General features: G+C 63.1%; 2 protein-coding genes across 4 annotated transcripts; both read left to right on the forward strand.

The window, feature by feature from the left end:
- Nucleotides 1–10917: 10917 nt before the first annotated feature.
- Nucleotides 10918–16269, forward strand: GPR35 (G protein-coupled receptor 35). Of its 2 annotated transcripts, XR_005883132.1 has the most exons (3): nucleotides 10918–11132; nucleotides 13717–15597; nucleotides 15651–16269. XR_005883132.1 is itself a non-coding variant. In XM_040972383.1 (2 exons), the coding sequence occupies exon 2, from the start codon at nucleotides 13727–13729 to the stop codon at nucleotides 14654–14656; it is 930 nt and encodes a 309-aa protein (XP_040828317.1). In that variant the 5' UTR covers nucleotides 10918–11132; nucleotides 13717–13726; the 3' UTR covers nucleotides 14657–16269. The 2 variants fall into 2 exon arrangements, 1 of the variants encoding a protein (XP_040828317.1); XM_040972383.1 differs by having other exon boundaries at nucleotides 13717–16269.
- A 193-nt stretch (nucleotides 16270–16462) lies between these two features.
- Nucleotides 16463–20928, forward strand: LOC121151150 (aquaporin-12-like). 2 transcript variants are annotated; one of them, XM_040972381.1, is made up of 3 exons: nucleotides 16463–19077; nucleotides 19294–19410; nucleotides 20598–20928. In XM_040972381.1, the coding sequence occupies exons 1-3, from the start codon at nucleotides 18189–18191 to the stop codon at nucleotides 20798–20800; spliced, it is 1209 nt and encodes a 402-aa protein (XP_040828315.1). In that variant the 5' UTR covers nucleotides 16463–18188; the 3' UTR covers nucleotides 20801–20928. The 2 variants fall into 2 exon arrangements, with proteins under 2 accessions (XP_040828315.1, XP_040828316.1); XM_040972382.1 differs by having other exon boundaries at nucleotides 16463–18795.
- The last annotated feature ends 370 nt before the right edge of the window (nucleotides 20929–21298 follow it).

The following is a 21298-nucleotide window of genomic DNA, read 5'->3' on the forward strand; positions in this document are numbered from 1 at the left end:
GCGGTCTGTGGTCAGCCATGCTGCACGATGCCCAGGGTCACATTGCCTCCCGCCAGCTGCTGTGGGGCACAGCTGACCCTGAGCCTGGGCACACCCGGCAAGTGGGCAGTGGGGAGGGAAGGGGCGGCTTGGGAGACAGAAGGACCCAGAGAATGCCACTCCCTAGCTTTGTGGGCTGAGCCCCACAGAACACCGGATGTAGCCGTGGGGCCCGAGGCTGTGGCTGGTACCCGGTGGGGCGGCCTCACAGGGCCCCTTGGTGGTGTGTCTGGCCTGCCGTGTTCCTTGGTGGCTGGCACCCTAGGAACCTGCATGAGACGCTGTGGTCCTGCCAGCAATGCCCGTCCACTCCAGGCGTCTGTTGGTGGCAACCAGCCCCTCCCCCTGTGCTGCTCCTTCAGCCCCTTGCCCCAGGCTCCACCCCTCCCTGTGGTCCTGGCCTCGGCTTGGGGGGCAGCCACCCCAGTTCCACCGGCAGCTCTGCCCACTGTGATCCACATGCACTGACAGAGGCTTCCTCACTTGGGAAACCCTGCTGTGTGCCACGTGCGGTGCTGCCATGTGCCATACCTAGGGTGCAGACCATGGCGCCTGCAGCAAGCAGCTGGCCCCACAGGGCGGCCCCTAGGCCTGCAAGAACAGCTGTGACAGCAAGCCCCGTGGGCAGGCTCCCCACACTGCACTTCCCGCTGCCTGTGGGGGTCCCTGCACAGGCTCTAAGACGCCCGGGGCACGGGGCTTGCCAGGGTCGGCACTGTGAAGGAAGGACAGAGGAAGCTGACCCTGGCCGGAGAGCATGGCACTCGAGCAGCAGGGTCCTGCACGTGCGGATGCCAGGAGCCAGCACACCCGGGAGGAGCTGATGGCAGAAGCCGCAGGCTGGCCTGCCGAGAAGGAGGTCTGAGGACCCTATCGGAGGGACGCATGAGAGGCAAGCCAGTGGGGACACAGCCCTGCCTGCAGACCCGGAACCCCCACCAAATGAGTGGAGACTGGGGCACCCCATGTGCCCGGGGGTACACAGCCACCTGTGGGAGCCCACACAGCCATGAGCCCCAGGGAACGTCCCTACAGATCTCTCCACCCCACACTGGACATGGGGCTCATGGAGGAGACAGGTCATACTGTAATAGGCAACACGCCTGGGGTTGAGGATCAGAGCTGCCGGCATATGAGCTGTCTAGACCCTGCATGTGGTCACCGTGGGGGGCACAGGACACCCACCGCCCATGTGTGGTCACCGTGGGAGGCACAGAAGCACCCCTCCCTGTCCCTGTGTGGCCACTGAGGGCGTATTGCTGTCCTTGGGGAATTAGTCCTGCTCTGCTGCAGGGCCCATCCTTTGGCAGCCGGTCACCTTTCAGTGTCTGGGGTCCAGATCTGAAAACTGACTCAGGCACGATGAGGCCGAGACTGAGTGCCGAGGGGACCCAGCTGGCTGACCTTGGTACAGCTCCCATCACCCATCGCAGGCCCTCAGCCTCGCTGCTGTTTCCACCATCACCTCCTGGCCAAGGCGCTTCAGGGTTCTAACTCCATGGGCCTCAGCCAGCTGGGTCCTCCCTGGGCAGGCCTCATAGCCAGCTACCAGAAGGACAGCCCCATTGGTCCTTAACCCTCAGCCCCGTGGCCTGAGGTGACCCTCACCCTGTGGTGTGACCCCGTGGCCTGAGGTGACCCTCACCCTGTGATGTGGCCCCGTGGCCTGAGGTGACCCCCACCCTGTGATGTGGCCCCGTGGCCTGAGGTGACCCTCACCCTGTGGTGTGGCCCCGTGGCCTGAGGTGACCCTCACCCTGTGATGTCCTGTGGCCTGAGGTGACCCTCACCCTGTGATGTGGCCCGGTGGCCTGAGGGGACCCTCACCCTGTGGTGTGACCCCGTGGCCTGAGGTGACCCTCACCCTGTGTTGTGTCCCGGTGGCCTGAGGTGACCCTCACCCTGTGGTGTGACCCCGTGGCCTGAGGTGACCCTCACCCTGTGATGTGGCCCCGTGGCCTGAGGTGACCCTCACCCTGTGGTGTGACCCCGTGGCCTGAGGTGACCCTCACCCTATGATGTGGCCCGTGGCTTAGAGTTATGTGACCTTGGCCTCGTGGAAACATCCATTGATAGCTCCCACCAGGTGCTACCCCTCTCCCCCATTCAGCACAGGCTAGGGGCTTTTCCTGCATCGGGGGGCCTCCTGTTGACTTTGCTTCCTTCAGTTTCTGCCCCTCAGCCGAGGTCCTTGGAGCCCAGGCATGCTTGTTCCAACTTGTGCATGTGCCCCAGTGCACTGCTCCCTGGGCAGAGGGTGAGGCTGAGCTGCCTCTGTGCAGGAGGAGCTCCCAGGGAACTCAGGAGGAGGCCAGGCGGCTCCTCCCAGGGTCCCAGCAGAGACCCTTGGCACGGCAACCTGCTGGGCACAATGTGTGCCTGGGCCCATGGGGGTGGCCTGTCTGCCTCTGCCCCCAGCATATCCTGTCTGTGTGTGACCAGGCACTCCTCCAGCTGCCACGTGGGCATATCTGGGCTCTCTCCCATATGTGTGTCTCACTGCCCACTTCACTAGGCCCTCTGGGCACCTCGTGACTCAGCACCCGAGTGAATTCAGCAACCAAGGGGCCGTCACTGGCCCCGATGAGTGACCCAGTCCAGCCAAGCTGTCCACTCTCCTCTGGCCCTGGGGCAGTTTCAATAGCAAAGGCGAGGCTGAGACCAGTGGAAGCAGCTACTGGCCTGGGCTGAGAGGAGACCTCCACACTCCTGCGGACCGGGCAGGGCTGCCCGAGGGGTACAGTGGGCCAGCTGGCACCACTTCTCACGTGGCCCCGCACAGCGTCCACCAGGAGATGCTCTCACCCTTGGGCCTCGTGAAGGAGGACAGAAGCCAGTGCTGCCTGGGCCCCCGCTGGGCTCTGGCAGTGGCTACTCAGCACGCACCGCCCCCACCCCCCGGAGCTTGACACCTCAGCATCGAGACAGCCTGCACCTGCCCTGGTGCCCGCAAGTGCCTGCTGGCCCTGGGGGCCCGAGCCTCCCTCCCGTGCCGAGGGGTGACCGCCGCCACCCTGCAGCCTCTCTGGCTTGCAGCCATTCAGTCCATCACTCTCCCACTTTCCGCTTGTTTGCGGCGAGATGGATGGTTTACATGAAAACAGAGAAACCCAGCGTGTCTTTCCCCCCTCAGGATCCGGAGCCCTCCCCCAGCTGGGCGCCGGCCGGCCTCCAGGGATTGCTCTGTCTGGTGCTGGGAGTCGAGGACCAAAGGGCCGCCAGTTCCCAGTTCCCCCCCCTCCTAGCTGCCAGCTGTCCTCTCTGTGTGCTCTGTGGCAGGCATGAGGCATCCCTGGGTCCCTTTAGATGGACACACCCCACCTCCCAACACTGCTGTTTTGCAGGGGTGCAGCCCCCTGCTCCCTCAGAGTGGCCCCTGCAGCCTGTGTCCACACTTTCAGACTAGGACTGCCCTGAAAGAGAAAAGCTACTGCACCTGGCTCACTCCAACCCCATCCTTGGGCAGAGCACCCACAAGTCTCTAGAGCACCAATAGGCAGGGCCTGGCTGGCCCGTGGTGTCAGGGTGGGGTCCCTGCCCGTGTCCCCATGGGGTGGGGCCACTGCCCTGCCTGGTACTTGGCGGGAAGAGGCGTGCATGGCCTAGAACCCCTGGACAAGAAGGCGGGGCCGCTCCTGCCCTACCTCTTAGCAGACTTTGCCCTGCACCACATCAATCCCAGGGCACTTCCTGCTGTGGGTGTGGGCTGCTCTTCCCTGGTGGGATGGTGCCCTCCCCAGCCCAGCCCCCAGTGGCTTCCCCTCAGGGTCCTCTCCAGGCCCTCCCTTCCTGAGGCCGGCAGAGCTTCCCGGTGAGTACACATGGGGGTCTCCAGAGCGGGCCTGAGAAGCCCCTGAGCAGCCAGCCAGGGAGCCCACAGCCTCCAGGGAGCTTGGATCTAGGCTGGCGGCCCACCCAGCCAGCCGGCACTGGGGTTCCCACCCGCCCCAGCCACACCTGCTGCATCGCAGCAGTGTCCTCCTTGAGCCAGCTGGGCCTGCCAGACTGGCTGGAGGTGGCTCCTGGGGAGCTGAGCCCGAGGCTCCTTTGGGGACACCCAGGTCCTGGCCAGCATGCAGACCAGGCCTGTCCTCTACAGCCAGGGAAAGGCTGTGCTGTGCTCCAGGTCCTGGGACTGCTCAGGCATCATGCTGGGCCACTGTGACACCGGGCCCTCACCCTGTGTCCCAGCTCATCCCCGTCCTATGAGATCCATGAGGCCACGGACCTGCTGGGGAACAGCACGTCCTCCAGGAAGACCACAGAGTTTCTGAGCAGGAGCTGGCAAGCCAAGAGGGCTGAGTATGCAGCCGAGTTCTCCCGGCCACCCTGTCCCCCAGCCATGAGGCCCACCTGTCCACAGGTAACTGTCTGCCAATGAGGTCACAGTGGGCACATTGCGCAGTTGAGGGTGTCCTGGCCAGGGGTAGGCAGGCCAGGGCAGGGGCTGGGCACCTCAGGGAGTGGCCAGAGGCCTCTGTGCCAGTGTGGAGGGCAATACAAGCCATTGCCCTGTTGGAATGTGGATCTTTTGTGCTGGACGAGAGGAAATTGTTGCATGGTATAAGACAAAACTGACCAGTGTGTTTGAAAACTCGTGGAGGTGGAGGACTGAACACAGCCCTCCAGGTGGGAAGCTGGCCAGGTGTGAGCGTTGAGGGCTGGGGCCAGGCTGGGATACACCCAGCAGGGAGGCCCGGCGGGAGGAGATGACTCAGACAAGTTCAGGAGGTAACCTGGAGACACCCCTCCTCCAGGAGTATGGCCCTTCTCCAGTTCCAGCAAAGCCTTGGGGCTTTGAACATGTAACACTTATTTCCAAGCTGTCGGTGGGTCCCGTTCAGAAATGCATGACTAAGATGCATCGACGTTGCTAACTCCCTCACCAGCCGATGGGTTTCTGGTTCTCGTTGGTTTTGCTAGGTTCCTTAGGGTGTCTTCTCCAGGCTCAGTAGGGTCGTGCGACAATGAGGTCGCTTCCACCATCCCTGTGTTTTCCCCAGTCTTGTTCCCACTGGCGCCACCCCACTCTTTCTGAAAGCAAGCAGGGGTGAGAGCCCTGGCACGGGGCACCCCCTCCCACCTGACTCCCTTCTTTCATAAGAAAGTTTGTTGGTAAGATTTAGCTATTTGAGAGGCGGAGAGAGAGGGGTTTATCCACTTACTTACTTCCTGTATGGGCCAGAAGGAAGCCAGGAGCTGCGTCTGGGTCTCCCACACAGGGGCTGGGGGTCCAAGCACTTGGCTGTTGCACTGCCTTCCTGGCTGAAAGTAGACCAGCCGGGACTTGAACCTGTGCCCACATGGGAGGTTAGCATGGGAAGCGGCAGCGTAAGCTGCTACACCACAACTCTGGCCCCATGTAGAAAGATTTTAATTGTGGATCCAACCACTTTGACATAGAGTATTCACAATGTTTATTTCTCATATCAGCTTTGGCAAGCTGTGCCTGTCAAGAAAATTTCTCAGCCCCATCCAAGCAGTGACCCAGGTTTGCACAAAGCTGTATCTGCTGTTTGCTCTCGAGCCCTCTGAGGCCTACGGGATGCAGCTTGCCCTGCAAGCCCAGGCCTTGTGGTTCGGAAGCCCAGGCCTTGTGGTGCTGATAGCGGGGCTGTCTCTTGCCTGGGCAGGCTTGCTGCCGTCCTGTGCGTGGAGCCGACTCCATGGCCCTTGTGCTTTGGCAGAATCCTTCCCAAGGGTGAAGGGTGCCTGGCTGCCCCCAGGGGTCTACCGCCGGCTTTCATTGCCACCCTCCCTGCAGCAGGAGTCCCAAGGGAACTGGTGGCCACACTGCGGGCAGCTGGGACAAAGCAGCAGGCGCAGCAGGCGGCCCGGAGGCCATCCGTGCAGCAACTGTTAGGAAGTGAACCTGCCTGCAGCTGCTCGCTGGAGCTCCACACCAGCCCCGACCCTGCGGAGGTGAAGTCACAGCCTGGTGACCCATGGTGTGGACCTGGAGAACCCAGCGAGCTGCAGGGGGCTGAGTAGGGTCTCTGGTAACAGGTGCAATGCGGCACGGTACCCTGGGGAGAGGAGCTGAGGAGTGGGGGCACCAAGGAGAGGGGCTGAGGCAAGGGCAAGGCTGAGGAGAGGAGCCTGAGGAGAGTGGGGCTGGGGAGGGGGTGCCAGGGAGAGGGGCTGAGGGGGGCTGGCTGGGGTATCCTGAGGAGAGGGGCTGAGGGGGCTGGCTGGGGTATCCTGAGGAGAGGGGCTGAGGGGGCTGGCTGGGGTATCCTGAGGAGAGGGGCTGAGGGGGCTGGCTGGGGTATCCTGAGGAGAGGGGCTGAGGGGGCTGGCTGGGGTATCCTGAGGAAAGGGGCTGAGGGGGCTGGCTGGGGTATCCTGAGGAGAGGGGCTGAGGGGGCTGGCTGGGGTATCCTGAGGAGAGGGGCTGAGGGGGCTGGCTGGGGTATCCTGAGGAGAGGGGCTGAGGGGGCTGGCTGGGGTATCCTGAGGAGAGGGGCTGAGGGGGCTGGCTGGGGTATCCTGAGGAGAGGGCAAAGGAAGCATCCGCTCAGCCCGGTCAGGGCATCCATGTTGCAGTCATTCTCTTTACTGATTAGCGTTCAGAATAGTCACCTCTTTCCTGGGCGACTGTGGGATTTTGAGACTGCATTACAAGGTTTGGGGTTCGCATCCCTTAGGGCTGGGCTCCTGACTCGCCCTGTCCCCGCTGGGTGCAGGCTGCTAGGGGTTCCAGTTCATGTCTGTGAGCAGAATTCAGAGGGCTCCGCTTTGTAAGTATAAAGACGCACTGTGGGTACAGCCCCTTTCCCTTGAACTTGAGGACAGTCTGACCTTGGTCCTGTGTGCAATACCACGGCGCCCAGCAGCACGGGCACACTCACTCACCTTGTTCACTCTCCCAAAATAACAGTAACAACTGTGTGATTACAGGAAGCAGCTTAAGATTTTTAACCATACCTTTTAAAGATTTGTTGTTTTTTTTATTTATCCATTTATTTAGTTATTTAACAGAGTGACAGAGAAGTAAGGAGTAACAGACAGTGGTCAGCAGATCAGGCCAGCGTGATGCTAGGAGACCCAGGTCTCCAGCCTCGTCTGCCCCCCAGGTGCCTGAGCTGGGAGCTGGATCAGAAGCGGGGCTGCAGGGACTAGAATCGTGCATTCTGGCTTCCACACGTGTGTAAACAAAGCAGTGTTTGGAGTCTGGGAGGGGATTTTACCCTCTTTGTAAGGCTTCCTCTAAATAAAGTTGTGATAACCACACAGATACCTACACGATTCAAGACCAAACTTGCAAAGCCAGCATTCGCCCAGCGGTCTGCCCTCCCCACCTGCTCACGGCCGCCTGTCAGCAGGCTGCTGGCTACTGCGGGAAGCACAGATTGTGTCCGACACGCATGGCTCTCTTACCGGCAAGCTGGCGAGCAGCAGTGTCCAGGGATCCCACCTCCCCGAGGCAGACCGGGTCCTCAGCCGGGACTCTCCGTGTCTGCGCCCTGGCACGCAGGAGCAGCCCTGCCCAGAGCCGCACCGGTTCTACCCCCTTCATGCAGCGATCCGAGCAGGGGCATCCTGGGCACGTCAGTGACCCCGCTAGATGCTGCCAGGTCCCAAGCCCACAGGGTTGGTGCAGTTTCAGCAGGTGGCACCTAGGGGCGTCCCCCGGGTGGCCAACACCACTGCCTGTCTCACGAGGAGGACTGCTGTGCGCTTTAAGTCCTCATTTCTCTTTCCAAGATCCCTTCTGCTCGTGTAGCTCTTCCACAGTATTTGAAAGGCCGAAAGAGAGAGAGTGAAAGAGCGAGCCTCTGCCTGCTGGCTGACTCACAGACGCGCTCAGCAGCTGGGGCTGGCTGGAGCTCGGCCAGGCCTCTCCTGGGGCAGCAGGGCCCAAGCACTTGAGCCATTCACCTGCCACTCCGGAGTGCTCCTCAGCAGGAAGCAGGGAGTGGGGCCAGGACTTGAGCTCAAGAGGGAACCCAACCGCCATGCCACACAGGTGACCTGGTCTCGCAGGGGCCGTGTGTGTCTATTGTGAACCGCCGGCCATATCAGCTGCCACTTCCAGCCTCAGGAAGAAGTGATTGGAGAGGCAGTGGGTGGGCATGGGGCCAGGGACACGGAATGGGGCAGGGGAACTGCCAAGTGTCATGTTCCCAAGACCCAGGGCACCTGCTCCATGGGTTCCCCGGGTGGACCCTAGCTAGGCAGCCACTTCCTGGGTCTACCCCAGCAGGCTGCCTCAAGTCAGTCAGGCTGGGGAAGAGGCAGGGATGTGCCCCATGGGAGGACTGTCCCTTGGGCAACGGAGCCCTGCCTCTTTCCCATCAGAGCCCGGCCGCCCAGAGTCCCTCAGCCCTGGAGCAGGTGTGAGATGCCCCAGGTGCCTGAGCTGGTGGGTACCCTGGACAGGAGAGGGCCATTGCTGACCAGAAATTTAGGGGTCAGCCTCTCCCACCTGCCTCTCCTGGCGAGCAGCCAGGGAGACCCTCTGTAAGTCCCCTGGTGTGCAGACTCCTAGGCCAGGGCCAGGGACTCAAGAGGGGCTCTGGGCTCAGGCTAGGCCTGCCCTAGGGGTTTCCAGAGCCGGGTTGCTTGCTGTGGGCAGGTACCAATGAGCTTTGGGAGTTAGGGCAGAGGGGCAGCCTATGGCCCTGCCTAGTGTGCTGCCTGTCATGGACAGGGGGAGCATCTGTGGGGGCCTCTGGCATCATGCACAGCTGCCCACTCCCCAGATCACAAGCCAGTGGCTAGATGCCGGCAGGGCAGGCTGACTGCCAGAAGCACCTCCACCCCCATGTCCCCTGCCAGCTGTTCTTCCTCTGTGCCCACTACCTCATCACCCCTTCTGTCCCCCATCCAGGCTACCTAGTCTGCCTTCAGACTTGTCCTCAACAGCCACATGCATTTCTCTGTTTCTATGAACTTTGGAAATCTCAAATGCCTGCCGAAGCGGGGTGTCCTGGATAGAGACCCTGGTGTCGCACTCTCCCAGCCCCACAAGACCACCTCCCACCATGCACTCTGTAGAGTCATCACCAGAGTGGCAAAGAGCTCCCTGGGGACCGGGCACCATTGTCCTCCCAGTGGGGCACCGCCTCTCGCCCCAGGTCTAGAGCCTGGCCTCGCCGGCTCTGGCTGCTGGGCAGCACCACAGGTGCAGTCAGCTGGCATCAGGAAGGACATGGCCCCCAGGAGGGACAGGGCAGGAGAAGGAGGCTGCGGGCACAGCTCCCAGGGGCCACACCACAGCCTCCTTCCTGACAGTGCAGGCTGGGCAGGCCAGGCAGGGCTGCCTCCCCGCGGCTTGCACGCAGCTGTCCCGGCTGTGTGGGGAGAGGAACAGAAAGTGCAGGCGCCGAGGGCGCTGATGGGGCAGGGCACATGGAGAACCCAAAGGTCCCAGCCTCTCTGTTCCTCCTGCTGTCCAGAGCTGGGCCTGCAAGCAGGGCACCCCACCCTGAGCAGCCCCAAGTCAGGTCAGCAAGGCGCAGGCACCAAAACAGTCGTCAGGACAGCTGGACCACCAGGCCGGTCCTAGCGTGGGCACTGTGGACATGGCACCGCCACTGGCCGGAGTGTTAGCACAGGGCCAGGCTGGCAGTGCCATGGGGGAAGCCATCACTCCCAAGACCAGCAGCCCCTGTCAGAGCACTGGCCGCTCCCCTCCAACCAGCTCCCTGCTAACATGCCTGGGGAGGCAGTGAAGACCCAGGCACGTGTGCCCCGGCCACTCGTGTGGGAGACCCGGCCGCAGCCTCTGGCCGCCGACTACAACTGGCCCAGCTCTGACTGTGAACTAGCGAATGGATAAGCCGCTCTCCCTTCCGTTTCATTTTGTCTCCTTTTCACATGAACACACCCCAGCACGGTGGCCACGGTTGCCATTCCGCGCTCAGCATGGCTGGGAGCAGAGTGAGACGGCAAGGGCCCACTGAGGCTTCCTGAGCCCTGGCATGTGCCAGGAAGCCGCCTCCTTGGTAAGAACCCCTGATCCCGAGAGGGTACAGGCATGGCCAATTCTCCACAAAGGAACCCGATGCCCAGAAGGGTGCAGGCACTATAGAGGGAGGCGCGGAGACCTGGGTGGGAGGCAGGAGATGGCTAGAGACAGGGATGGGGCTGGGGAGGGCGCCAGCAGGAGGCTGGGCAGAGTGGGCAGCAAGCCCAAGAGGCCAAGCCTTTGCCCAAGAGACGACTGGGCTGGGCAGCTGTCATGGTCTGCAGAGCCAACCGAGCAGGAGCGAGGCAGTTGCCGCTGGCAGGAAGAAGGTGACGGGTACAGGGAGGGGGGAGGACTGTGCACGAGGCAGGCTGGGTGGGCTTCTGCAGGTGGCACTGTGTGGTGCTGCACCCTGAGGGTCGCTCTGCAAGTCCCTGACACTGCAAGGGGGTCAAGCTACCACTGGGCAGCATCCCAAGGGGGGCCAGGGGTTATAAAGCCTAAGCCCTCAGCCCCGGGCAGGAAAGAGGAACCACTCCCCCCAGACACCCAGACCAGGGGCTCCCCATGCCAAGCTCCGGGGCAGGGAAGGGGACCCGTGTGCCTGCTGTGGACCTGCGACTGCGGGAGCAGCTAGCAGGTGGGACTGGGTGGGGCAGTGGAGAAGGGTCTGGAATGTGGAGCAGACAGGGTCCCACACTCTCCAAAGCCCCTTCAGGTCTCAGGTTAGAACTGAGCAGAAGGGGCGGGATCTGCTGGAGGGGTGGGCCAGCCGGCATGCAAGTATGCAGGGTGCCATGGAACCCTTGGCCTGAGTGTGGGTGCTGTGCCTGCCAGAGCCCCCGGGGAGGCATGCGGTGGGCTGGAAGGAGGAAGCTGGCAGGCAGGGCTGAGCCGGGTTGGGTTTTGCTTTCTCTCCAGCTGCGCCCAGAGCAAGGGCTCTACCTCACAGGATGCTGGTTCCGGGGTGTAACACAGGATAGGCACCCCACTTCCCCACCAGAAAGTCCCAGGTCCAGGCTGGCCTCCTTGCCGACCTTCATATCTAGCCTCGGAAGGCAGAGTGGAGCTGACCTGAGGGGCGGGACCACTCAGCCGAGACCCCGCCCACCTAGGGCAGCCCCTGCCCTAATCCGCACAGACGCCAAGGAGCTAAGCCTGGAACACACAGCTGTTGCAGGTCAGTGCCAGACTCGAAGCCACATGCTGGGATTGAGCTCGGAGGGCAGAGAGGCTCTCGGGGTGGCTGGGAGGGTGTCAGGGAGGGTGGGTGAGGCTGTGAGGGTGACAGAGTGGGTGAGGCTGTGAGGGTGACGAGAGAGAGTGGGTGAAGCTGTGAGGGTGACGGGGTGGGTGAGGCTGTGGGGGTGTCAGGGAGGGTGGGTGAGGCTGTGAGGGTGACAGGGAGGGTGGGTGAGGCTGTGAGGGTGTGAGGAGGGTGAAGCTGTGAGGAGGGTGAAGCTGTGAGGGTGTCAAGAGGGAGAGTGTTACTGTGGGTGTGTCAGGGAGGGTGGGTGAGGCTGTGAGGGTGTGAGGAGGGTGAGGCTGTGCAGGTGTGAGGAGAGTGAGGCTGTGCAGGTGTGAGGAGGGTGTTACTGTGGGTGTGTCAGGGAGGGTGGGTGAGGCTGTGAGGGTGACAGAGTGATGGGGTGGGTGAGGCTGTGAGGGTGTCAGGGAGGGTGAGGCTGCGAGGGTGACGGGGGTGGGTGAGGCTGTGGGTGTGTCAGGGAGGGTGGGTGAGGCTGTGAGGGTGTCAGGGAGGGTATTACTGTGGGTGTGTCAGGGAGGGTGGGTGAGGCTTAGAGGGTGACAGGGTGATGGGGGTGGGTGAGGCTGTGAGGGTGACAGGGTGATGGGGGTGGGTGAGGCTGTGAGGGTGACAGGGTGATGGGGGTGGGTGAGGCTGTGAGGGTGACAGGGTGACGGGGGTGGGTGAGGCTGTGCGGGTGTGAGGAGGGTGAGGCTGTGAGGGTGTCATGGTGAACTTGCAATGCTGGACTTGATCGGGGTTCTGCTGGGCTCTCCAGGAGAGGCGTGTCCCGGTTGGGTGGTAGGGGCGGCTCTGAATGGCGTTGGCTGGGCAGCCTGTAATCCTGTGTGGTGCCCCTGCCACTCGTGCTGGCTGGTAGCTTGTGGAGTGTCTGTGAGCTGGCACGCCCACTGTCCCTTGGAGCTGGGCTGACCTTTGCAGGCCCAGCTGGATTCTGTACCCCTTTCTGCCCCTCCTGGCACCGCCAGGGGCATCGCTAGGCCAGCAGCAGGCGGTGGGGAGGGCGGCTGCCTGGCCCCCCACGCCCCCATGCCTGGGCACTGGACTCTAGGACATTATTTCCCTCTGTAAAAAAAAAAAAAAAGTTTTGTTTCTTATTTCGGAGACAGGGTGGTCTGCCCACTGGTTCACCCCTCAAAATCCTTTCAAGAGGCGGAGCTGGGCCAGGAATCAGCTGCTCCCTCGGGAACCAGCAGGGAGCTTGGACCCAGGGGAAGGACTCTCCCCTGGAGCCACACCCAGCCCTGTCTCCTCTGGTGTGGCCTGTGGGTCCCCAGCCCTGTCAGCTGCCTTCTTCCGCCGTCTGCGGGAAGTGACTGGAGAGGTGGGGGGAGGAGGGGCGTGCAGGCAGGGATGAGAGTGGCGGCTGCCCCCACTGTGTCTCCCACACATGCTGCTTGGGCAGCCACTTCCTGCGCAGCCCTGATGGAGGCTGCTGTCGGGGGAGGTGAGGAGCTAGCTCACAGAGGGGCCCTCCCCTCTGCAGCCTGACCCCACAAGCCTGAGGTCCCTGCACCCAGAGCAGACAGTACGGCAGGGAGGCGGAGCCCACCGGTCACGGCCCCTGCTCTGCCCTGCTGCCTGAGTGTTGTGGGGGCCCTGGACAGACGTTACCTCCAGTCTCGGTGGTCCCCAACTGCCCCAGTGCTGGTAAATCACTTAGCTTTTCCCACAAAATCCTAGGCTGTCCTGAAGGTGATCCCAAAGTCCCCAGCAGCTATTGGAGGTGGTGGACAATGCGGGGGCCCAGGGACCTGCTGACCACACCTCCCCCAGCCTCCCCCAGCCCCTGAGGGGGAGTAGTGGGGGTACCCACCCCTTTCCCCAAGGCAGCCCCTGCTTGCCCAGGCCTGAAGGCGCTGGCAGTGCCAGCTCCCTGCAGGCCCACAGGGTTCCAGCAGGTACCCCAACCTCGGCCAGTGGGGGTCACAGAACATTGTCGGGGCTCCAGGGGTGTCCTTGGGTTGGCTTGCCTCAGCGTCTCTGAGAGGCCTGAATGCCACGTGGCTCCCCGCTCCCTGCCACAATTTCACTGAGCAGCTGGGGATGGGACCCACACTAAGGCAGGGTACAGATCGGCTGCCCTGGGGTACTGAGCCACCCTCCTGCAGGACACCCCAGTGGATCCAGACCCACAAGGGCAGGGTAACTCCTGGACACCTGCCAGGAGCCCCGGGCTGTGACATGGCTAGGCACTCACGGTGGGGGTGGGGAGATCTAGGGTCCTCTGGGGAGTGGAGGACGGCAGGAGGGGTTGTCTGTCCTCGGCTTGCCTGACAGTGCAGGGTGCACAGGCTAGAGTGGGGTCCCTCTAAGTTGAGCCCACCCACCAGGGAGAGCCAGGTGAACTCAGCTCCTCCTGCCTGCTGCCCAGTAGTGGGAACAGGAGGGGCAGGACAGAGGGCCTGTCTAAAGGCCTGGCCTCCCTCGTGCCCAAGGGAGGGGTCAGCAGGTGGGGCCTGCCCCGGGGTGACCTCTGCCTCCCACCCCACAGCCCCGGGACCATGAATGACACCTGTAGCTCCGAGAATGTGACCTGGCCAGACTGGCTGAAGCACGTGGTCTTCCCCAGCTACCTGGGCACACTGCTGGTGATGGGCGTGCTGCTCAACGGGCTGGCACTGTGGGTGTTCTGCCGCCGCATGCAGGGCTGGACGGAGACGCGCATCTACATGAGCAACCTGGCGGTGGCCGACCTGTGCCTGCTGTGCACGCTGCCCTTCATACTGCACTCCCTGAGCGACACTTCTGACACACCACTGTGCCAGCTCTCCCAGGGCTTCTACCTGCTGAACAGGTACATGAGCATCAGCCTGGTCACGGCCATCGCCCTGGACCGCTACGTGGCCGTGCGGCACCCACTGCGCGCCCGCGGGCTCCGCTCCCCACGACAGGCTGCTGCTGTGTGCGCGGCACTGTGGGTGCTGGTGGCCAGTTCCCTGGGGCTGCGCTGGCTCCTGGGGGTGCAGGAGGGCGGCTTCTGCTTCCGGAGCCACTCGGGACACAGCCTGCGCACCTCAACCCTCTTCTCGCTCCTGGGTTTCTACCCGCCGCTGGCTGTGCTGGTCTTCTGCTCCCTGCAGGTGACGGCCGCCCTGGCCCAGAGGCCGGCCACGGGGCCGGTGCAGGCAGAGGCCACCCGCAGGGCCGCCCACATGGTCTGGGCCAACCTGGCCGTGTTTGTGGTCTGTTTCTTGCCGCTGCACGCCGTGCTGACGGCCCAGCTGGCCACGGGCCTGCAGTCCTGCGCCACCCGCCTGGCCTTCAGCCGGGCCCTCTTTATTACCAGCAAGCTCTCGGATGCCAACTGCTGCTTGGATGCCATCTGCTACTACTACATGGCCAAGGAGTTCCAGGAGGCGTCCACACTGGGCAAGCCACTCAGCGCCAGGGCCCACAAGAGCCAGGACTCCCTGTGTGTGACCCTCACCTAGCACCCAGGGCTCCTGCGGGACGAACCAAGATGGGGTCTGAACTCTGGGGCAGATGGGGGAAGGGGTGTTGCTCCCCTGGAGTGGGGTAGCACCCACTCCCAGGAGAGGGGTCACCAGGCGGCCTGGGGCCAAGGGGATGGTAGCACTGTCACACGACAGAGCCCTCCGTGTCATCCATGCCTGAACAGGCCCAGAAAGAGGCAGAATGTGGGGGGCCCCCTTGCCCGGCTCGCTCTGTCTCCCCTCCCCTCCATTTCCCTCTCTGCCTCTGTCTCTTCTCCCTCACCTTCCTTCTCTCTTTCTCTGGCTTAAGCAGGGCGGGGCTGGTCCAGCCCTCACGGGGCGGGGGGAGGGGGCTGCTGTGGGGAGGCGGCTGAGGTGCAGCCAAGGAGGGTCCGGCTCGCCCTTCCTCTGGCTGTTCACTGAGCTGGTGTTCAGGGCTGGCAGGCTGTCCTGCCTCCTGGAGCCCCTCCTGCTCCCTCTGCTGCGGGGCCACCCACAGCAGCTAGAGGTCTGGAAGCTGCGCAGCTGACACCCAGGTACAGTCCTACGCTACGGCCTTGGGAGCCCCTTCACTGTGACACCCGCCTTGCTCCCCTCCTGCTCCAGCAGTATCACTGCATGGCCTCCCAGCCCAGGGGCTCACCCGCACCCACCCTCCCTCCTCAGGGCCCCAGGCTCCCAGCCCCTGCCATGGCGAGGCCTGCCAGCCCCAACACTGGCTGGCAGCGGGTGGGGTCTCGATGCCTGGAAAGGCACAGGGAGGGGGCCAGACATTGTTGGGGCCCTGCTCTGAGTGGTGGGGGGCACCATGTGCAGCAAGGAAGCTCAACCAGAAACATCAGATCTGCTGCCACCTGTAAGCAGGAGCCTTCCCGGGGCTCGGCCGGGTCTACTTAGGCTCAGCACACGTACGGAGGGTAGGGCACCTGATCCCCAGTGTCAGGACGCCCGAGTGCCAGGACAGCTCGAGTGCCAGGATGCTGCCCCTCAGTGTCAGGACACCCCATGTGCCAGAACACTGCCCCCCAGTATCAGTGCTCCCCAAGTGCCAGGACACCCCTTGTGCCAGGATACCACCCCCAGTGTCAGAAACCCCTCAGGTGCCAGGATGCCCCCGCCTCAGTGTCAGAACCCCTCCCCACAAGTGCCAGGATGCCAGTGTGGATAGCCACAGGCAGGCCACCCAGGTAGATGGCACTGGGTCAGAAGGTGGCTGCCCCTTCTGGAAAGGCAGCTAATGGATGTCACTCGTATCCACTGCTGCTGGCCGAGGGTGTTGGCAGAGCCCAGGGCCAGGTCCCCCTGGGTCACAATGGTGGCTACGACCTGCTGGGCCCCACCTGTGAGCCAAACCTGGTGTTTCCTGGCCTTTCCTGGACGGTTCCCTGGCCTGCTGCATGACTTTTGAGCTGCAGTGGCTCAAATGCCCATTGATCCCTGATAGCCTGGCAGGTGGCACCTATTGGGCAGAGAGAGGGGCTCAGGGCTCTGTCCGGGTCACTCGCCTTAAAGGGCAGGTGGGAGCCCAAGGGAGGGGTCTCCAGGAATTTTTTTTTTTTGAAGATTTATTTATTTTTATTAGGAAGTCAGATTTATAGAGAGGAGAGACAGAGAGGAAGATCTCCCGTCTGCTGGTTCACTCCTCAAGTGGCCGCAATGGCTGGAACTGAGCCAATCTAAAGCCAGGAGCAGGGAGCTTTTGCCAAGTCCCTCACGTGGGTGCAGGGTCCCAAAGCTTTGGACCTTATTCTTTCCCAGGCCACAAGCAGGAAGCTGGATAGGAAATGGAACAGCTGAGATTAGAACCCTTGCCCATATGGGATCCCAGCAGATGAAAGGTGAGAACTTTAGCCACTAGGTTACCACACCAGCCCTCCAGGAACTTCTTAGAAGGGTCAGGGTTCTCAGCTAGACCAGCCCAGCCTAGGGGAGGCCAGATGCTAGGATGTCGGAGATGGTCAATTTCAGATGTCACAGGCAGAGACTCAGGGCAGTGTGATGCTCTGAGGCCCATTCTGAATGTAAGACCACATGGGAAGGGCTGGGGGCCAGGGGCCAGAGAAAGGCAGAGGTCAAGGAGGGCCCAGGAAACCCGGGCTGGCCCATAGCTGGGTGGGGTACCCCGGGTGAGTGAGGTTTGACATGGGGGCAGGCCACCTGAGCAGGAGCCCCAGGGGTGCTGGGCTGGCCCTCGAGGTGGCTTCCACAGATGCTTTCTCACCCTGAGCCAGTCCGACCAACGGGCAGTGGGAGGCAGGGTCTGCAGACCTCCAAGCCACTTGACATGCACATGCAAGGAACACAGAAGAAAAGCAGGCGCTGCTGAGCAGCATGGCTAGTTCCCCACATCCAGCCGAGGACACTCACACTGGGGACACGCCCTTCCAGGTGCACCCTGGAGCCCTCGCCAGCCATCCATGTGGGGACTGGAAACCTGGCTGGCCTGAGTCAGCCTCGCCAACTCTGGCCGAGGGAGCGAACATCAGTGCCAAGACAGTGGGCTCCGGGTCAGCCGGGACGTTTGCTCCTCCAATCACAGCAGCAGAGGCTCTGCCTGCCCAGGCGGGGATCCCGAGACAGAGCGCCTTGCATCCAGTGCGTGTAGACCAGGGTGTATTGTGGGTGTGGTCGGCCTCCAACCTCTGTCATGACTCAGGTGGCAACAATAAAACCCAAACAGGAAACACGAGGTTGTCTGAGAAGCGAACTTGACTCTCCTGCTGATCTGTTACACTGTATCAGCAGTAAGCAGACACAGAAGGCAGAGGTGCGGCGTGGGTAGGCCATACCAGCAGGAGGAAGTGGGGAGCTTTGGGCACACTGAAGGCATCGCTGAGTGACCGCAGAGTGACCTCTTCACTGCCATAAAGCTAGAAGGAAATTGAAGGCACTCAGGAGAGAGAACAGCAACCAACTGGGTTCCTGGCCTCATGTGTGGCTCCTGGCCAGGGGGTCACAGCGAGGGGTCCCCCTCTTACCATCAGCAGTGTAGTGTGGGAGGCAGATGTAGGAAGGGCATGCTGGAGAGCGGCAGGTGGCCAGGCCCTGGGCATTGTTGAAGGGACCAGCGCTCAGGGTGTGCCCGTGTCCTCCCAGTGGCCCCTTCTGAAAGCTGCCCCTCTGCCCACTTCCTGGGTGGCCCTGCCTGAGGAGGCCTCTTCCTGGCTGCAGAGTGTGGCCCCAGTGGTGCCTGGCAGCCCTGCTCCACCCTATGGAGCCTCAGGAGCAGCTTCCCAAGGGGCACCCAGGTCTCCTACCACTCACTCAGGGCCTTGGCCATGGGCATGTTGGCTCCTAGCAGCCCTCCGAACCCTGCAGGGGCAGCAGGACTAGGGGCCCTTAAGCCACAGCTAGTGCGGGGATAGGAGCCCAGCTAGCCAGAGGCCCAGCTAGCCAGAGGCCCGGGAGGGAGGACGCCAGGGGCGGGGCGCGAGTGGGTGCAGGTGCAGCGTTCCCACAGCTGCTCCGCCCTTGGGGCTGCCACGCATCCCGGGCCCGCGTGGTGAGGCTGCCCCATGGTGCCAGTACAATGACGGGGCTAAATGTCTCCCTGTCGTTCTTGCTCGTCACCTGTGGACTCTGTGAGGCAGCCAGGAGGGCAGCCAGGGCTCTGCTCCCTGCGGGCACCTACATCAGCTTCGCGCAGGAGGCAGCGAGTGCGTTCCAGCTGGTAGCCTGCGGCCTGGAGATGCGGGCACTGGCGGACGTGGGCCCCTGGGCCGCGGGTGTCGGACCCGACCTGCTGCTGACTCTGCTCTTCCTGTTCTTCCTGCTACACGGGGCCACCCTGGACGGGGCCTTGGGCAACCCGGCAGTGGCCCTACAGGAGCTGCTCTTGGCCGAGGCATCCCTGCCCAGCACGCTGCTGAAGCTGGTGGCCCAAGGGCTGGGCATGATGGCCGCCCGTGCGCTGACCCTGCGCTGCTGGGCCTGGGAGCTCAGCCAGCTGCATCTGCTGCAGAGCCTCATGGCCGCGCACTGCAGCTCCAGCCTGCGCACCTCCGTGCCACATGGGGCGCTGCTGGAAGCTGCTGGAGCCTTCATCTTCCACCTGGGCCTCCTGTACCTGCGCTGCAGCCTTCCTGCCCGGAGGGTTCCCGCCTTGGCCCTGCTGGCCACCTTCACCACCCACACAGGTGAGCCTGATGTTCCACACAGAGGGTCAACCCCTGGGTGTGTCCTGTTCTCCCTGGCCTGGTGGGCTGCAAGCTGGGGGTCCTGGTCTTCTCTCAGTCCTCTCCAGAGGACACAGTCCCAAGCTCCCAGCCGGGCTGACCCTGGACCAAACTCCCAGGCCCCACCTGCTTCAGGACCCTGCGGTCCTCAGCTGCTCCCTGAGCGGAGGCTCGGGATAGCCGCAGCTGGGATGCAGAATCAGCTGCACACTGAGTACCAAGGCCACAGAGGCCCAAGTGGAGGTAGGAACTTGGTGGGGGTGGGGCTCGGCAGCCAGGGAGCCACAGGGCCAGGCTGCTTGGCTCCCGCCCCAGACAAGGCGGGTGCTGGGAGCAGAAAGCTGGGGGCCAGGGCAGAGGGTCCCTTCTGGTCTGGGTGAGACCCACCCCTGCTCCCTGCTATGCGCAGTGGGCTGGAAGGGCACAGGCCTCAGGCTGGCTGCTCTGCTCTGTCCGCAGCTGGGCCCTACACCTCTGCTTTCTTCAACCCTGTGCTGGCCACCTCCGCCACCTTCCACTGCGAAGGGCATACCTTGCTGGAATACGCCCAGGTGTACTGGCTGGGACCCCTTGCAGGTAAGGAAGGGGACAGTCGTATGCCATCCCCTGGGCCATTCCGAGCCTGGACGGGGCTCTGGGACTGACCAGTCGTGGGTGGGCTCTGTCTGAAGGGAGGGGCCGACTAGAGAGAACAGCCCCTCCAACGGGCGCTAGGGCAGAAGGATGGTGCCCGCTGGGGGATCCCTGCGGGATGCCCACTCCAAGGCCTCACACAGGCCGGCTGGCCAGGGTGATGGCAGAGCCTCAGGGGGCTGGGTGCCAGCTGTCCCAGTGGGTTGACCCTGAGGAACCCCTCAGCCACCCTTGCTGGGGCCCCAATTCCCAGCTCTTGTCAAACCCAGGCACCTGGCGTCTGACAAGCCAACCCACTCTGCCCGGGGTCCCCAGGGAGCCTGTTCTCCCTCTGCCCTTGGGGCTGCTCTCGGCCCCCCCAGTCCCGGGCACCCACTCTGCTGCTCTCGGTCCCTCATGGGCAGAGCTGGGTCCCAGGGGTCCCTCCCTTCTCAGGTCATCTTCCTAGAGAGTGGCCAGGCCTCCTACTAGGGTTGATAGGGAGCTGCTTCCATAGGAACTGGACTGGGGACCACAGTGGACCATGTAGGCCTGAGAACAGACCATGGGGACAGAGCCTTGCTTGAGAGCCACATGGCTACTGCCGAGGACCAAGGCACCTGTGGGAACTGGCAGAGCTTCTAGCAATGCATTCTTTCCATCTGCTGGCTCACTCTCCAGCAGTCCACAATGGCCAGACTGGGCCAGGCTGAAGCCAGGAGCCTCCTCGGGGTCTCCCAACGGGCGCAGGATCGTAGGAATTGGGCCGCCCTCCGCTGCTTTCCCAGGCCACAAGCAGGGAGCTGTGTGGGAACTGAAGCAGCCGGGACTAGAACCAGCGCCAGTACGGGATGCCAGCACACAGACATCAGTTTTGTTTACTTTGCCACTATGCAGGCCCCGTGCAGAACCCAACCCACTGAGGACTGGCACAACTCAGAGAGGATCTGTGCCCGCCAGAGCCAGGGTCCTTCCTGAGGGCCCTGGGGTGTGGGCAGACTGGGTGTGGAGACAAGGACTCCACCTTCCAGGGCCCGGGCAGTCCATCTCCCAGCACTGGGCAGCAGGGGTCTCCAGGTCCCCTCAGGGTCTGCCCCGAGCCACCCGTTTGGCTCCCAACCCCACTCTAACTCTGACCTGCTGCCTCGTAGGCATGATCCTGGCTGTCCTGCTGCACCAGGGCCACCTCCCCGGCCTCTTCCAAACCAACCTGCTCTACAGGCGGAAGAGCAAGTACCGAGGCCCCCGGGGGAGGCTGGTCCTCCCAAGCTCCAGGACCTGGGACAGGGAGACCCAAGCACTTCCAGACTCTGGGCTGGGCAGGGCAGGTGGAGCTTGGTTCCGCCCCAGCTGAGGGCTGAAGGGGAGGGGGAGGCAACACCCCCTCCTGTTAGTAAATTTGAACTAGTACCCACCCTGTCTCCTGCAGTTTCCTTCTAGAATGAGACCAAGGGCTAGCCTGGGCCTGAGGCTCTCGCCCTGTTGGTCATGAGGGGCAGCCCCAGTCAAAATACTGAGTGTGGAAGCAGAAAGGTGGGCCTGGGCCACCCAGCATGGGCCAGCAGCAGGCATATCCCCATTGCCCAGGGCAACTGAGTGTGGGGCCTGTGGCCTGCAGGTCCTGGGCAGCCAGGTGAGCCCTCGCCTTGGGGCCTGGACATCTGACCTAGGGCTTGGGGCTAGGCCAGGGGCGCCAGCAGCTTCCACCCCAACATCAAAACTGGTCTGGAAGCTCCTGCTACAGCTATGTCCCCATCCAGAGAGGGCGGTGTCCCCATCCAGGCAGGGCCGTGTCCCCATCCAGGGAAGGCGGTGTCTCCCTGGCCCTGTGGGGATGAGGACAGGAGGACTC

The sequence above is a fragment of the Ochotona curzoniae genome, unplaced genomic scaffold (assembly GCF_017591425.1).
Source record: "Ochotona curzoniae isolate NIBS_2020 unplaced genomic scaffold, NIBS_Ocur_1.0 contig_2294, whole genome shotgun sequence".
In the NCBI taxonomy this organism is placed as follows: domain Eukaryota; kingdom Metazoa; phylum Chordata; class Mammalia; order Lagomorpha; family Ochotonidae; genus Ochotona; species Ochotona curzoniae.